The 15524-nt window shown below is 36.5% G+C and overlaps 1 protein-coding gene across 1 annotated transcript in view; it reads right to left on the bottom strand.

Annotated features, from left to right (window-relative positions):
- Nucleotides 1-15524, bottom strand: part of LOC107696948 (histone deacetylase 7-like) — a 99905-nt gene that overhangs the window by 8010 nt on the left and 76371 nt on the right. The window contains exons 12-19 of the mRNA XM_016497520.1: nucleotides 15122-15366; nucleotides 14928-15026; nucleotides 13496-13558; nucleotides 7234-7341; nucleotides 5635-5690; nucleotides 4419-4506; nucleotides 3619-3738; nucleotides 3277-3374 (exon numbers count right to left, since the gene is read on the bottom strand). Of these exons, the coding sequence (XP_016353006.1) occupies nucleotides 3277-3374; nucleotides 3619-3738; nucleotides 4419-4506; nucleotides 5635-5690; nucleotides 7234-7341; nucleotides 13496-13558; nucleotides 14928-15026; nucleotides 15122-15366 (877 nt within the window). The remainder of the gene's footprint in view (nucleotides 1-3276; nucleotides 3375-3618; nucleotides 3739-4418; nucleotides 4507-5634; nucleotides 5691-7233; nucleotides 7342-13495; nucleotides 13559-14927; nucleotides 15027-15121; nucleotides 15367-15524) is intronic.

Raw genomic sequence — 15524 nt, 5'->3', positions numbered from 1 at the left:
TAGAAACTCTGAAACTAAAATTAAAGTTTGCATTTAGCCAAAAACCGAAACTGAAATTAAAGTTTGGGTAATAAAATGTGAGCAATTGGGTAATTAATCTTGGTATGCTGCTCAGGGCATTATTTCCTCTGGTGAAGAAATATTTGCTAAATCAAACCGGTTGCATGAACAGCTTAGACTAGTTAAAATTAAAGGGATAGTTTACCTTCATTCGCTGGTCCCCATTGGGGGGGAAAACACTATGCAAGTCAATGGGGACTAGCAACTGAAGGTGAACTATCCCATTAAAAGTTATAGTTCACCCAAAAATGAACCAAACAGTTGTTGGTCCCGTTGACTTCCATAGTAGGGAAATAAATACTATGGGGACCATCAACTGTTTGATTACCAGCGTTGTTCAAAAAACTCATACAGGTTTGGAGCGACATGAGGGTATTTTCATTTTTGGGTGAACTATCCCTTTTATAGGCCTGTTCCTGTCCCAAGAATAATAACTACAAAGACAACTAAAATTATATTAGTGTCTAGACCAGGGTTGGGCAACTGCCTCAAATTTCAAAGGTAAAATGCATAGTAAACAAAATATTTTTGCCAAATGCATGACAGAAATGTTTGCACTGAACTGTGGGTTCTTAGGGGGTTCCTGTTCTTGGGGTTTCCGCAGGTCCTCAGTTTAATTGTTTAAATTTAAGGCCATGAAAACTCTTAAATGCTACAAAAAGACTTAATTATAAATGGTCTTAAATTTGGGGAAGGAAAGACAAAAATTGCTATGTAGATTAATGATATGATATGACGTCGATTAAACTTCAAAAGGCTGTGATTTCACTGAATAAACTTGAGAGCTGCACGTTTCAAAGTCAGGCGCTGCGCTGCTTTGTGTAGCAGTCGTTGGAAACCGCTATATTTCTGCCGTTCCGAAAGTGAAACCTACGGTGGCCGAGAAGTGCAGAGCAAATCACAATTCTGAAAACAAAATAACAAATTACAAACGCAAATGCAAGTCTAAAAATTAGTAAAAGTGAGTAATCCCAAACCAATGGCGCTGTCTCAAACTATACCTACCTCTTCCGGTTTGTCTGATTTGTCGTTGTGTTTTCTGACTTGTTATTTTGTTTTCGAAATTGTCATTGTGTTTTCTGACTTGTTATAATGTTTTCTGAATTGTTGTTGTGCTTTCTGAATTGTTATTTTGTTTTTTAGACTTGCATTTGTGTTTGTAATTTGTTATTTTGTTTTCAGAATTGTGATTTGCTCTGCACTTCTCGGCCACCGTAGAAACCTGCTGGCAGAGAACGAATTTGCTTTTTCAATAAGCCCATCTGCTATTTTTGCTACATATTTTTAAATGTGAACCAGTGGATCGACAAGAAGCTAATGCATTATAAAAATCTAAACAAATAAAGACACTAAGATATATGTAATTTAATATAATTGATTGATAATAATTGTTTAAATTAATATAATAATTGATACTTTTGACTCATTCCTTTTTTTTTTTTTAAATGTTTAAAGACTGAAATGTGAAGTTTAGGTCTTAAAAAGGTCTTTAAAGGTCTTAAATTTGATTTTAAAAATCCTGCAGATACCCGGTTATACTATGGTACCATTTGAAATAAATATATTTTGTTTAATAAGCCCTTTTTAACTGTCCTCTTAGGTTGTTTTGAGAATGTTCTGTAAAGGCCACTAATAAAAAGTAAAACCTCTGTGCATTTGTTTGTTGCAAATTTACAGACAATGCAATTGAGATGTTTACATTGGCTTGTTGGGGTTTAAAGCAGGATGGATTCTGATTGGCTGTCAATGTTTTTATCATTCATCAGCTGAAAAAAATTTGTTCTGAAAGTGATTCCAAAGTTATTTTTCTTCTGTACCATTATAGTTGGAGTGGGGGCTTGGCTATTCTTTTACATTTACAATGATTTTAGAATGATTTAGAGCGAAATATATTGTTATCGTTACCACCCTTGATGTGAACGGGCATTAAGTCCTCTAATTGTTTTCTTGAAGACTTGTCATAATGTTTTTTTGAAATCAGTTATATAAAAAAGTAGATTGATCTAATTTGACACTGCTAGTTTGCTCGACTAGTTCTTAAGGCATAGTCTTAACACGGTGGCTATGTTTATGTAACTGGCTCCTGTTGAAATAGCTCTTCGGCAATAAGCAATATTTCAGCTGAATTTTTTTTTGCATATTTCTAGCATCGATTTTGGTCATTGTGAAGTGTGTCCACACTGCTCACATGTTTCCTTATTTATAGCGTATCCATGTTTTGTGCAGAAAACAGACACTGACACAATTGAAAAATGCTCATTAAATGGCACAATTTTGTTCAATGGTTTCGACCCTCCAAAACCCAAAAATTAATATTTTTTTTGCTGCTTGGCTGAATATTTTTGGTTGCCGGAATTTAGGTGCATCACAGATTTGTATATTATTACTAGACCTTATCCAAACTCTTCAGTCAGCAAATTCATTTCATTAAACAATCACGGTATCTTCCAATTTCTTCACTTGTTATGAAACCAAAACCATTTATTTAAGTGAAAATGGATTCATATATGTGACCCTGGAGCACAAAAGCAGTCTTAAGTCGCTGGGGTATATTTGTAGCATTAGCCAACAATACATGGTATGGGTCAAAATGATCCATTTTTCTTTTATGCCAAAAATCATTAGGATATTAAGTAAAGATCATGTTCCATGAAGATATTTAGTAAATTTCCTACTGTAAATATATCAAAACTTAATTTTTGATTAGTAATATGCATTGCTAAGAACTTCATTTGGACAACTTTAAAGGCGATTTTCTCAGTATTTTGATTTTTTTGCGCCCTCAGATTCAGTTGTATCTCGGCCAAATATTGTTCTATTCCTAACAAACCATACATCAATGGAAAGCTTATTTATTCAGCTTTCAGATGATGTATAAATCTCAATTTCTAGATATTGACCCTTATGACTGGTTTTGTGGTGCAGGGTCACATATTCAGATATGGCACAGTTTATATCAGGGATGTCCAGTCCTGCTCCTGGAGAGCCACTGTCCTGTAGAGTTTAGCTCCAACTCTAAACACACCTGAACCAGCTAATCAAGGTCTTCAGGGATGACTAGAAACTTCCAGACAAGTGTGTTGGAGCTAAACTCTGCAGGATGTTGCCCCTCCAGGAGCAGGATTGGACACCCCTGGTTTCCACTCAGTACTGTCCCTGTTGAATTGTTCCCCTCAGTTAGTTTAAATCAGCAAATGAACCAAGTGAAACTAATACCTGAAGGCAGCCAGGTACTCAGCATCGCCCATGGGAGGTTCCAGACCACCGGTCCACGCCACATTAACGTTGAAGCCCTCACCGGCCCCAGAACCCACCTGGGACAAATCAAACACGGCACTGCTGTTAAACACTGAAAACCCTCCTCTTACTGTGATCCTTTTGTGCTAAAGCCCATGATGCAACCAGTTCTGGTTTGGAACACAGCTGCGCAAGAGTGACACATTGAAACCCTTGAGTCGAAGACTTTTTTTGTGAGCTTATAGAGTTTCACAGCAATAAACAAACCAAGGAGTGTTGTATTTGCTCGTATGTTATAATCAATAATCTCTGCGTACTAACCTCTGCTGCTCCACCACTCCCGGGGAAGAAGTTTCCATTATCATAGCGATGGAGAGAGATGTAGAGGACGCTGGGGTCGTTGTAGAAGATTTCCTGGGTGCCGTTGCCATGATGAACATCCTGCGTGATTGATGAAACATAATCAGGTTACTTTAACACTTGTTAGCTTTTAATGGAAGCATTTTGGATGTTGTTCAGTTAACATTAGCATTACCTTCGCATCTGGTCTATTAGGACGAAAAAAGACCAAAATCTGGAAGTGATTTGATTCAGTGACTGATAAACTCAATCAATTCAGCTTGGTAACCAATACAGTTTAGTAACTCAGATTCACATCAGTTCAATTGATTCATTAGAACAATATGTTGAAATAGGCTTCACTTAAACATGCCAGAATAACTGTAGTGCTTTTTAGTAATCATTTAGCATTGATAGCCAACTATACACTATAATATACACAGGTGTATTGGTGATATATTGGTTATAAGAGAATATTAGTTGTTGTTTTTTTGCCGATATACTGTATGTAATCCACCACTATTGGATATATAATTGAAATAAATTGTTCTCTATTGTCAGCACTGTTGTGCTGCATTAACTAATAAACTCTTGATAGCAGCATTATTGTTTTAATTTGCATAACAGGGATAGTGTAAATTGAACAGACATAATAGTATGGTTTTCAAGTATCAGCCATCATATCAGTTCTTGGCCATGACATGAAACTAATTAAGTGCTTATTGGTTTCTACAAGAATTCGCATCCCTAGAACTAAAATGAGCTGAGTTTAGAGCTCTCACCCAGTCAACGATGAGGATTTTACTGGCGCTGAGCTTCTGCTGGAGCTGCTTAGCAGCAATCGCCACCGAGTTGAAGAAACAAAAACCCCTGAGAGAGAGAGAGAGAGAGAAAGAGATAAAGTGAAGCATCCAACCACATTAAATGCCAGAGGATTTGGAAACGGAACAACAAAACTATGTAGTAAGCAAACACATTTTCTCACGCAACTGAACTCAGCGGATGTGCAGGTCTGCTGTTAGTATTTTTGACTATAACTTCTTGAAGTAATCTAAAAGCATTTAAATACTGTCCATATACACAAATAATAAACATGTGGAAACTTCCAGTGGATGATTAGATATGCACTGGGAAGTAAGGGAGCGAGGTGAAGCGCTGAGAAATCTGGAAAGAGCGATAACTGGTGAAATAAATCAGCGTCTTTCCTCCCGCTCCCTCCAAACCTTCATTATCAAGCCATAAATATCCACACACACACAGACAGGCATGCTGACGCTGCACACACACACACGCCACACAAACACACCGCTCAAAACATGCCATCAACTCACATGTACAGGAAGAAGAATTTCACTTCTTGACCACACTAAACAGAGTCAAACTCACATGCACAGCATACTCTATACAGGATTATTCTAGTTAACTAAAACTAAAACCATTACATTTTTCTTTATAAAAAATAAACGTGAAATAAAATAAAATGGTCACACTTTATTTTAAGGTCCAGTTCTCGCTATTAACAAACCATTAACTACGACTTTTGCTTCAATAAAATCCTAATTTGCTGCTTATTAATAATTAGTAAGGTAGTTGTTAAATTTGGGTAGGATTAAGAATGTAGAATATGGTCATGCAGAATATGTGCTTTATAAGTATTAATTAATATGTTAATAATAGGCATGCTAATAAGCAACTAGATAATAGTGAGAATTGGTCCCTAAACTAGTGTTACCAATGAAAAAAAAAAAACTTTCCAAGGCAACATTTCTCATTTTCACTACATGTACTAAAATAACTACAACTAAAACTGAAATAAAAATGAATAAAAACTATACAGAAATTTTTTAATAAAAAAGGGCAAAACTACAACAAAACTTTAAAAGATGATCGAAACGTGACGCAGGCCAGGCTCGAACCTGCAACCACCACTAGACGCACATCCTTAAACTCGAAAAAATTATGTACAGAGGCATTTCTGAATGTAATAGGCAGACTTACATGGGGTTTGACGGGTCTGCGTGATGTCCTGGTGGCCTAACCACAGCAAAGCCGTTCTGAAACATTGAAACCAACATGTCATTAACTCCGCATTTCCCAGTCGCCTCTTACACAGAAACCATGTTTTCACCAAACTGCTTCAACAAGCGGGCCTCCGCTTTCAGTTAAAGCAATAAAGCCTTTCCCTGAAACATCCCCTATAACCTTCATTAAGTTTAATTACCAGCAGGGGACTCTAGTGATTGAACTATTCTTTTATGGTCGTTACAGTTTTCCACGTCTTAATCAGCTTGATCTGGTCGGTTTGCTACTTGGTTACATTTTATTTGACGCAACGGTAATTATAGAGACCCTCTGAAGGAAACGAGTACTTGATTCTGATTGGTTGACACATGGTCCAAGAGTTTTGACTGAAGATGCATTTGTTCCATGTCAGAATTATAATAAATAGTTCTAGAAGACTCATTTCATGCAATATTTTACCAAAATGCTACACATACTTCTGTTTGATATGCTGTTTTACTATAGCCAGTGGTAGTTGGTGTGGTTTCTTTTTTCAGTGCATTGTGAGAGGTAAATTAATGCAAAGCATTTCACTCTGGAGCTTAAGTTCTGTGCCTAAGGAAGTAATTATTTCAGAGTTGTCATCTTGTAATTATGGTAATTTCAATGCAACGTGAACACGCATAATATTGAATTTTCTATAACTGCACAGCCAGTGTTGGTGCGCAGCTGATAGCACAACAGTAGACCAGTTTTATTGAAAGTAGTGAGTCAAAATAGCAACAAGCTACTTTTTCCAACAAGTTGAAGTATAGCGTGACAAAACGCTAAATCACACTGCATTTCTCATGCAGCTTTACAGCAGAGCAAGCTGAGGAAATAAAGCCACTCTGTCCTCATACTTACTGAAGTTTGAATCATTTAGTGAATCAGTTTGTTTGCATGGTTTCACTGGTCACAAAAATGATTCGGTGATTCATTTTGACCCTTACACTGAAATGTTTAGGCTACTGACATGCTTTCTTTTTCTTGTTGTAATGTTGATGGTAACTTTGCAGCTGACAATTTTTGATAAAAAAGGTCTATTCTAAATGATAAGTATTTTGTAGTTTCTTAAGCTACAGTTTCAAAGTAGCTTCATCAACTCTGTGCACAGTTATGACAGAGTTCAGGGTTTGTTTCAGTTCTAGTAACATCAGATTGGGCTGTTTCTTAATAAGATCCTTAACCAGTTGTGTAAGAAAGTTGCTGCACACCTGAAAAGTACTGGGCAGTTCCTTTAAAAGGACAGCTTTGTACCATATCTACTCATAAAAGGTGCATATTAGTACCTTAGAGAAGTAATATATACCCTTAAGATAGTACTATGAACTGTTTAGGGGTAAACAAGGTGCAAAGAATGTTCCTTTGCTGGCAGTGCCACAGACAAGCTGCTGCTAAGATACATGAGTGTATGTACATGTGGATCACTGAATTAATGAAAATGAATGCATTAATTATCAGTAGCACAATGTTTCATCGTCAGTTATTCTGTACTCATTTGATCTAAGAAGCAGCATTTGACCAACAGTGTTGTGGATATTGTTTTGCACAGACCTTAAGCTCTCCTTTAGCCACTCTGAAGGCCAGCTCTGTCACGCTCCCGGCTGCCAGGCGGGACGCTGTGGACGTGTGCATCTCGTTCCAGATGGTGTCATTGTCCACCTGTCGAAATACAAGCATGCTCAGCAAATAGCATAGGTGAAGCCTAAAAATCTGTTGATTTATTTATAGGAGTCCAAACTGCTAAAGTGTAATCTTTTTTTTTCCCTCCGGTTATTTACAGCAGGATCTGCATTTTCTAGGTTTAAATAAAATATATTTTGTTATAAGAGACAATAAAAACACATTTGTGCATCAAAACCACTCCTTTTCCGGTAAAAAGATATGAACTTTTGCAACAGCTAAATGCAACAGCTAAATGCAACATTTTTGACTAACAAACATGTCAACTTCTGAGTAACGTGTAATTTATTTAAGCGATAATATAAACTTCATTCCGTAAAATGTGTACAATGAACTACGCAAAAGGCATTTCGAACATCTCCAGCATGTTTTATAACACTCATATAGTTCACCCCTCACGTATATGTGACCCTGCACCACAAAACCAGTCATAAGGGTCAATTTTTCGAAATTGAGATTTATGCATCATCTGAAAGCTGAATAAATAATCTTTCCATTGATGTATGGTTTGTTAGGAATAGAACAATATTTGGCCGAGATACAACTATTTGAAAATCTGGAATCTGAGGGTGCAAAAAAATCAAAATATTGAGAAAATCGCCTTTAAAGTTGTCCAAATGAAGTTCTTAGCAATGCATATTACTAATCAAAAATTAAGTTTTGATATATTTACAGTAGGAAATTTACAAACTATCTTCATGGAACATGTTCTTTACTTAATATCCTAATGATTTTTGGCATAAAAGAAAAATCAATAATTTTGACCCATACAATGTATTGTTGGCTATTGCTACAAATATACCCCAGCGACTTAAAACTGCTTTTGTGCTCCAGGGTCACATATTAGAACTAAAAACATCGACATAACACTCACATTGGCATCGATCACTTCACTGAATACTTGCCACAGGCTAAGAAATAAATAATTATTAACTTACGGTCCATATCCACATCATTTGAATCATAACAATATCAATGTCTGTCAAAAAATAACATGCACAATATACGGTAGTATTTACGAGACTACGTGCATTTCCTGGAAAACCCACACTAGCGGATGTTTTGACTACACCATTGCTTTCAAAGAAGAAAAATAAAAGATCGGCCTGATAACATGCTGTCTGTCAAAGACGATAACATACCTAATACACAATGCACTCGAGTATAAATTTGTTCTTCCCTCGCAGAAATTGAGGTGATTCAACATCTCTGAGTTGTTTAAAAGATTAAGGCAATTTCAAAGTTTGATCCAAAGTTTTCCAAAATATGATACATTTTTACATTATTTGTTACATATAATTACCCCTTTGCAGATTTTCAGTCATTTAATCCACTTAGATGTAACCACTCTGCTTTGCTCCAGTGATTTATGTGCATTTAATCCTATTCAAATGAATGAATAACCAGCTGTATGCTTTCAAACAGATGGTAACGCTGGAGAATTATGACGAAACATGTTTATCCAACCGTATTTGTATAAAGATCACTCATGTGTGCTAAAGTATTTAGATGCTTATTTTTGTTGCAAGCATCCACAAGGCGAAGTGTGTGTTACAAATTACAGAACATAAACTACATTTCAAGAATACAATAAAAGAAAGAGGCTGGAGTGACCGAAACTATAAATGGATTTCCTGTTATGTGTCATACTAATGGTATGTTTAAATATTCTTTGTGTGTGGTCTCCATATTTCCATAAACATGGCCTCTCATCGATACACCAGCTTGTAGGTTATTCATATTATCATGCCTAAAATGTTATATTTTTCGCTAGTTTATATGTTTTTTTTTAATGTTTTTAAAGGCTGCATTTATTTGATAAAAAATACAGTAAAAACAGTAATATTGTGAAATATTATTTCAATTTAAAATACCTGTTTTCTAATTTAGTATATTAAAAAATCTAATTTATTCCTGTGATGTAAAGCTGAATTTTCAGCATCATTACTCCAGTCTTTAGTGTCACATGATCCTTCAGAAATCATTCTAATATGCTGATTTGCTGCTCAAAAAACATTTGATGTTTCGTTGATTATTATCAACAGCTGTGCTGATTAATATTCTTGTGGAAACCGTAATAGGATTATTTTTTTGGATTCTTTGATAAATATAAAGTTGAAAGGAACAGCATTAATTTGACATAGAAATCATTTGTGACATTATAATGTCTTTACTTATTTATTTTTTACTTCTGTTTAATTTAATGCCTTGATGAATACAAGTATTAATTATTTTTAAAAAGTCAGAATGACCCCAAACTTTTGAAATGTACTAGACGCAAGGGTGTTTACATGCAGTTGCTAGGGTGTTCTGATTGGTTGCTAGGGTAATTTTAGATGGTTTCTTAGTTGTTGTGGGTAGTTGCATAGCTACATTTCCAAGTTTTTATCACACACTGGCACAAAACAGATCTTTTTGCACACACTTGTGCAATCTGATCTTTCAGAATCCACAACATCCTGCTGTGAGCATGTAAGAAATATTGCTGCTGCAAATATAACATACATGAAATAACCTCCATGTAGCATACAGGAATCACCTCGTAGCAGATCTATACAGGTGGAGCTGGGGAAGGTGGAGGGTTTCTGAAGCAAGCTGCAACTACTACGGCAAGCACTAGTCATATATTTGAATGTTGAGCAGCGAGCTCATTGGCTACCGATACAGGAGATAACCAATCAGCTGTGCCATGTGATAATGATGTCATTAGGTCAGATTGAGTTAGACCTATCGGACTGCGCCATCTAGAGTTTCATGCCAGAACTCTGTATTTATTTTTACATAATATTTGCTAAAATATTGAGATGTTTTCATTCAAAACTTAAAAATCAATAACATAAACAGATTTGTACTTTTGTACTTTTAGACATCTGTAACTCTTATTACAGTACAGTATTTTTCACAAAGTTGATGAAAAGCATAAATAAAAGTAAACGCTCGAACAGAGCACTCAGTAATCTGCGCACACTGGGAATCATATGTTCTGAAATTTCACATTGGCTACCATTAACTATTTGGTTACCAACATTCTTCAAAATATCCTCTTTTGTGTTCAATAGAAGAAAGAAACTCATACAGGTTTGGAACAACTTGAGGGTGAGAAAATTATAACAAAATAAAATTTTTGGGTGAATTATGCATTTAAATGGGAAGCCGAGTGCTCCAAAACTGTGATAAAACAGCCACATTTTCACACAAATATTTCTTCAGTGCAAGTCTATAGGATTTTAACATGCGTTTTATCAGCCGCCAAGTGAAAATCGTAAATCGATTTGAGGTATAATTCAACGGTGCAGCATGAACTTAATACATGTGATTTGAACAAACCCGACTCTGAGTGGTAGCAATAGTAATGCTTACTTTAGTAAACAGTACTAGAAAGAGAAAAGAGACCATCATTACTCTATAAAACTGCATTCATAAGCGGCAGGAGAGTACGGGGTGGCCATGAGAAGAAAGAATGAGGTTATACATTCCCCTCTCTCCCTTCATGCGTTTTATCAGCCGCCAAGTGAAAATCGTAAATCGATTTGAGGTATAATTCAACGGTGCAGCATGAACTTAATACATGTGATTTGAACAAACCCGACTCTGAGTGGTAGCAATAGTAATGCTTACTTTAGTAAACAGTACTAGAAAGAGAAAAGAGACCATCATTACTCTATAAAACTGCATTCATAAGCGGCAGGAGAGTACGGGGTGGCCATGAGAAGAAAGAATGAGGTTATACATTCCCCTCTCTCCCTTTTGTTTGTTTCCCTGCTCCCCACATCTTCCTTCTCTCTTTTCTCTTTCATTTTCCCTCATCCTTTTTTTTTTTGTTTTTTTTTTGCCAAACTTGCATTGCTTGTGGTTTGGCACCGTGAACAATGAGAGGGCTGGAATTTCTTTTATCCTTCATGGCACATATTGTTCCAATCATTCCACAAGGACCTGCTCTGAGCTTGATCGTCTGAGTGAAGTTTTCAACATTTTCTCCAAATTTTCAGCCGGGGTTCTGCCCGGATAGACTGTGCTGGGATCAGTGCTCTCTGACCTCAGATCTGTCACAGATGGGACCGGCGAGCACACTTTTGCCATATAGACTGTCAGCCAGTGTTTTCTTCTAGAGCAGGTGTCAATGTGGGCTTGCTTTGAGGGAACTTAGTGGCCACAAATGTCATGATCACTGTTCTTAAACCTAAAATTACAAATGGGGCACTCTATGGCGTCATGTACTTCAGCCACACATACATGCGCATCAAGATTGATCCTGGGTCACCATTTTGTGGTTGTTTTGCCCAGTTTTTGCCCAGTTGTTCCTCCACTGAAAGTCCATGAAACCACAACTTTGATGCTTCAAAAAGTTCATAAAGACATTGCAAAAGTAATCAATATGAATAGAGTGTTTTAAGCCAAGTATTTTGATGAAACACAACCACTTTATTTAAATTAACATTTAATTTAGTCTTTAATTCATATAAACACTCGTCAATATACAGTACATACATCGAGCACATCAAATATGGTAAACAGAAGCTCAATCGTGATTCTTCGATGTGTGAGAACCAATGAGGTTTATTCTTTTGAATCGGACATGTACGGATGAGCTTCTGTTTACCATATTTGTTGAGCTTTATGCATGTGTGTTGAGCAATGGATGTGAAAAGTCTTTGATTAAACTGCCTAATGAGGATTGCTTTTGCATTTTTTTTTTTGTAATTTGAAAGTGTTAAAGTTTTGGTTGCGTAGACTTCCAATAGATTGAGAATATTAAAAATATTTTCATTTGCGTTTGAAAAAGAACAAAAGTTTCATGGGTTTGGATCAATATGAGGGTGAGTAAATTTTGACAGGTTTCCTATTTATTGGGTGAATTATCCTTTTAACATTTTTTGCATATGGGCAGATAACAATGTCCAATAAACAGTGTTTTTTGCATTATATCCCTTTCAATTTATGAAATATGTTGATAATAAAACATCAAATAGATGTACCCTAAATTGACTATAACAATAAAATAATATTTCTTTCACTCAAAAACTATAGTAAGCATTTGTATGTGAGAAAGCATTTAGCAGTGATTGTTTTAGTCACATTTTTTTACATATACTTATTACTTCTTAAAACATAAACAGAATAAGTGAAATGGTCTGTGTGCACTTCACTTGGGGACCAATTTTCACTGTTAACTAACTATTAACTATGACCTTATTTGCCTCAATAAACTCCTAATTGCTTATTAATAGTTAGTAAGGTCATTGTTAAGTTTAGGTATGGGGTAGGATTAAGGGATCTAAAATATGATCATGCAGAATAAGGCATTAATATGTGCTTTATAAGTACTAATAAACAGCTAATATGTTAGTAATATGCATGCTAATAAGCAACTAGTTAACAGTGAGAATTGGTCCCTAAACTAATGTGTTACCACAAGGTCTATTATTACTTATAACTTAAAATGACATGTGGGTCTTGAATTAAACCTTCACAGAGCATACAAGATGCAAACTTGGCGAAAAACAACATATGTGCTAATACTTCATTTTGATAGTCCACTTTAGACATTCTACTAACTATCAGTAACTTTGCAACTACATGTCAACTAGCAGAAGTCATTATAGTATGAGTAGACTGTCTGCATAATATCTGCTAACACTTTATTTGATGATCCACCAACAGACACTGACTGTAAGTAACTCTGCGAATACTTGTCAACGTATTCTACAAACCCTAACAGTCTAATAATACTCTAATGAGGGTTAGCTGACATGTAGTTACAAATTAATGAGAGGTAGTTGACATGTTGTTGGAAAGTTACTTATGTAGTTATAGTAAATAGTGTCGAACATGGACCATCAAAATAAAATGTAGTCAAATGTTTCCGTGTCATGCTCATACGCACATACTAATTCATGAGACAGGTTAAGTCTTACTGCACCTGCCCAAAAATGAAAATACTGTAACATTCTTTGCTAAAACTGCTGTAATTCCTCTTTCCATATAGATAATAACAATTATATAATTATATTGCTGTCAAACGATTAATCGCGATTAATCGTTTGACAGCACTAATTTAAATTTTCCCAATTATCAACAAGTAATAAACTGGCCACCAACATATCATGCATGTCTACTTAATTTCCAATCTAACATGTTTCTGGCAGGGTTGGACAGACTGTAACTCCTCTAGAGTGGCCTTCCTTCCCCGAATACTCTGCAGAGGAAGCAAAAACATCATGAGAGAGGATTTTCATGGTGCAAACATGCTGTGAGCATTGGAGTTTTAAAAGCAGGGAGGTTTTCGAATATCTTCTTTCAATATAATGAAAGTGAATGTGGACTGAGAAATTAAAAAGGTGAGAATGAATTTTCGAAAAAAGGAAGGAAGAAAAGTTTACGCCATCCGCTGGAACGCCACTCTCGCATGAACGCGCGCACAACAGTTAGCAGAAGCTAGAGATTATGGCTTATAAAGTTTTAAATATGGATATTATGCTTACACAAGTGCATCGATTCACTTCAGAAGGCCTTTATTAACCCCCAAAAGCCATGTGGAGCAATTGTTTATGGTGGATGGATGCCCTTTTTTGGGCTTCAAAATCTCGACCACCATTCATAGCCATTATAAAGCTTGGAAGAGTCGGGACAATTTTTAATATAACTCCGATTGTATTCGTCTGAAAGAGCAGAGTCATATAAATCTAGGATGGCTTGAGGATGAGTAAATCATGGGGTCATTTTCATTTTTGGGTGAACTCTCCCTTTAAAACTTCACTGAGCCGCTTAGAGTCCTAATTGAGACCTGGATGCTCATGACACTGAATTAACCTGGTTTGTGAAGGACTCATTCAGACCTGTTTTGTGAACTAATTTTCAAATAGCCACTTAAAGGAATAGTTCACCCAAAAATGAAAATTGTCTTCATTTAGGCTACTCACCCTCCACTTGTTCCAAACCTTATGAGTTTCTTTCTTCTTTTACACAAAAAGAAAGAAAGAAAGAAAAAAAAAAGATATTCTGAAGAATGTTGGTAACTAAACAGTTGACAGTAGACATTGACTTCCATAGTATTTTTTTTCCAATACTATGCAAGTCAATGACTACCGTCACCAACATTCTTTTTCTGTGCTCAACAGAAGAAAAAAAACTCATACATGTTTGGAACAACTTGAGCGTGTGTAAATGAAACTTGAATTTTTTGGTGAACTATCCCTTTAAATTTCGGTCTGTTCCTCACATTAATCTATAACGCAGCTTCAGAAGACTATAATATAGTGGACTATAATACAGAATATATTGGATGTGTGATATAAACTACTTTAATGGTGTATTTTGTCACTTTGAAGCTTTACAGAGACTTATTAATATACATTTTATAAATAAAGGCCCAAATTTAAATTCTTTTGCATTCCACTGCAGAAAGTCATGCAAGTTTGTTACAACATTAGGGTGAATAAATGATGACAGAATGTTGATTTTGGACTGAACTGTGCCGTTAATGTGGATGTGTTCAAGAGAATAATGGTAGGACAGATTATTCAGCGCCCCCTTTAGGAAAGAGGGGAAGTGCAGGCTGTAAATACCTCACACTGGCCCCTGAGGCCCCTCTCCTGCAAGCGCGACCAGATGCTCTGGATTCTCCCAGCATGCTCTGGGTGGCTGCTGTTGTCTCCACACGCACACTGGTGCTTCAGCATTTGGGAGTCATACACCAGACCTGCACACACACACACACATCGAGGTTTGAGTCAGTGTGAGTGTATCATCTGCTGCAGACCGGCGTGTGATTGGTGGAGACGGTGTACCCGTGGTGAAGCGCGGCTGGCTCTGGGGCGGCTCCGGTGCCGTGCTGAGAGGCAAGGCTTTGTCCGGCAGCGTCAGCGAGGTGGAGGCTGGAGACGACTGCGTACGAGAGAGCGGCCGGTGTGCGGCGCCGAGCATCATGGGTACTGCCAGTGTCTCCATGTGAGCCGTCTGTCTGCGCAGGTGCTGGAGTTGCTTTTGCGTTTCCCACAGGCGTGACTGAAAAGAAAGCATTTCAGCATGTTTTATGAAAACATGTCTGCATAAACTCTTCAACCGCATCAGATAAACGTCTGTAATAAAATATCATATTTTATTTTGAAAAGTATTACTACTAGTGCTGTCAAACGATTAATCGCGATTAATCACATCCAAAA

This window comes from Sinocyclocheilus anshuiensis, unplaced genomic scaffold (assembly GCF_001515605.1).
Source record: "Sinocyclocheilus anshuiensis isolate Anshui unplaced genomic scaffold, SAMN03320099.WGS_v1.1 scaffold130, whole genome shotgun sequence".
NCBI classification, from domain to species: domain Eukaryota; kingdom Metazoa; phylum Chordata; class Actinopteri; order Cypriniformes; family Cyprinidae; genus Sinocyclocheilus; species Sinocyclocheilus anshuiensis.
Note: the sequence above shows the minus strand (reverse complement) of the source record. Positions and strands in the feature narration are given on the sequence as shown.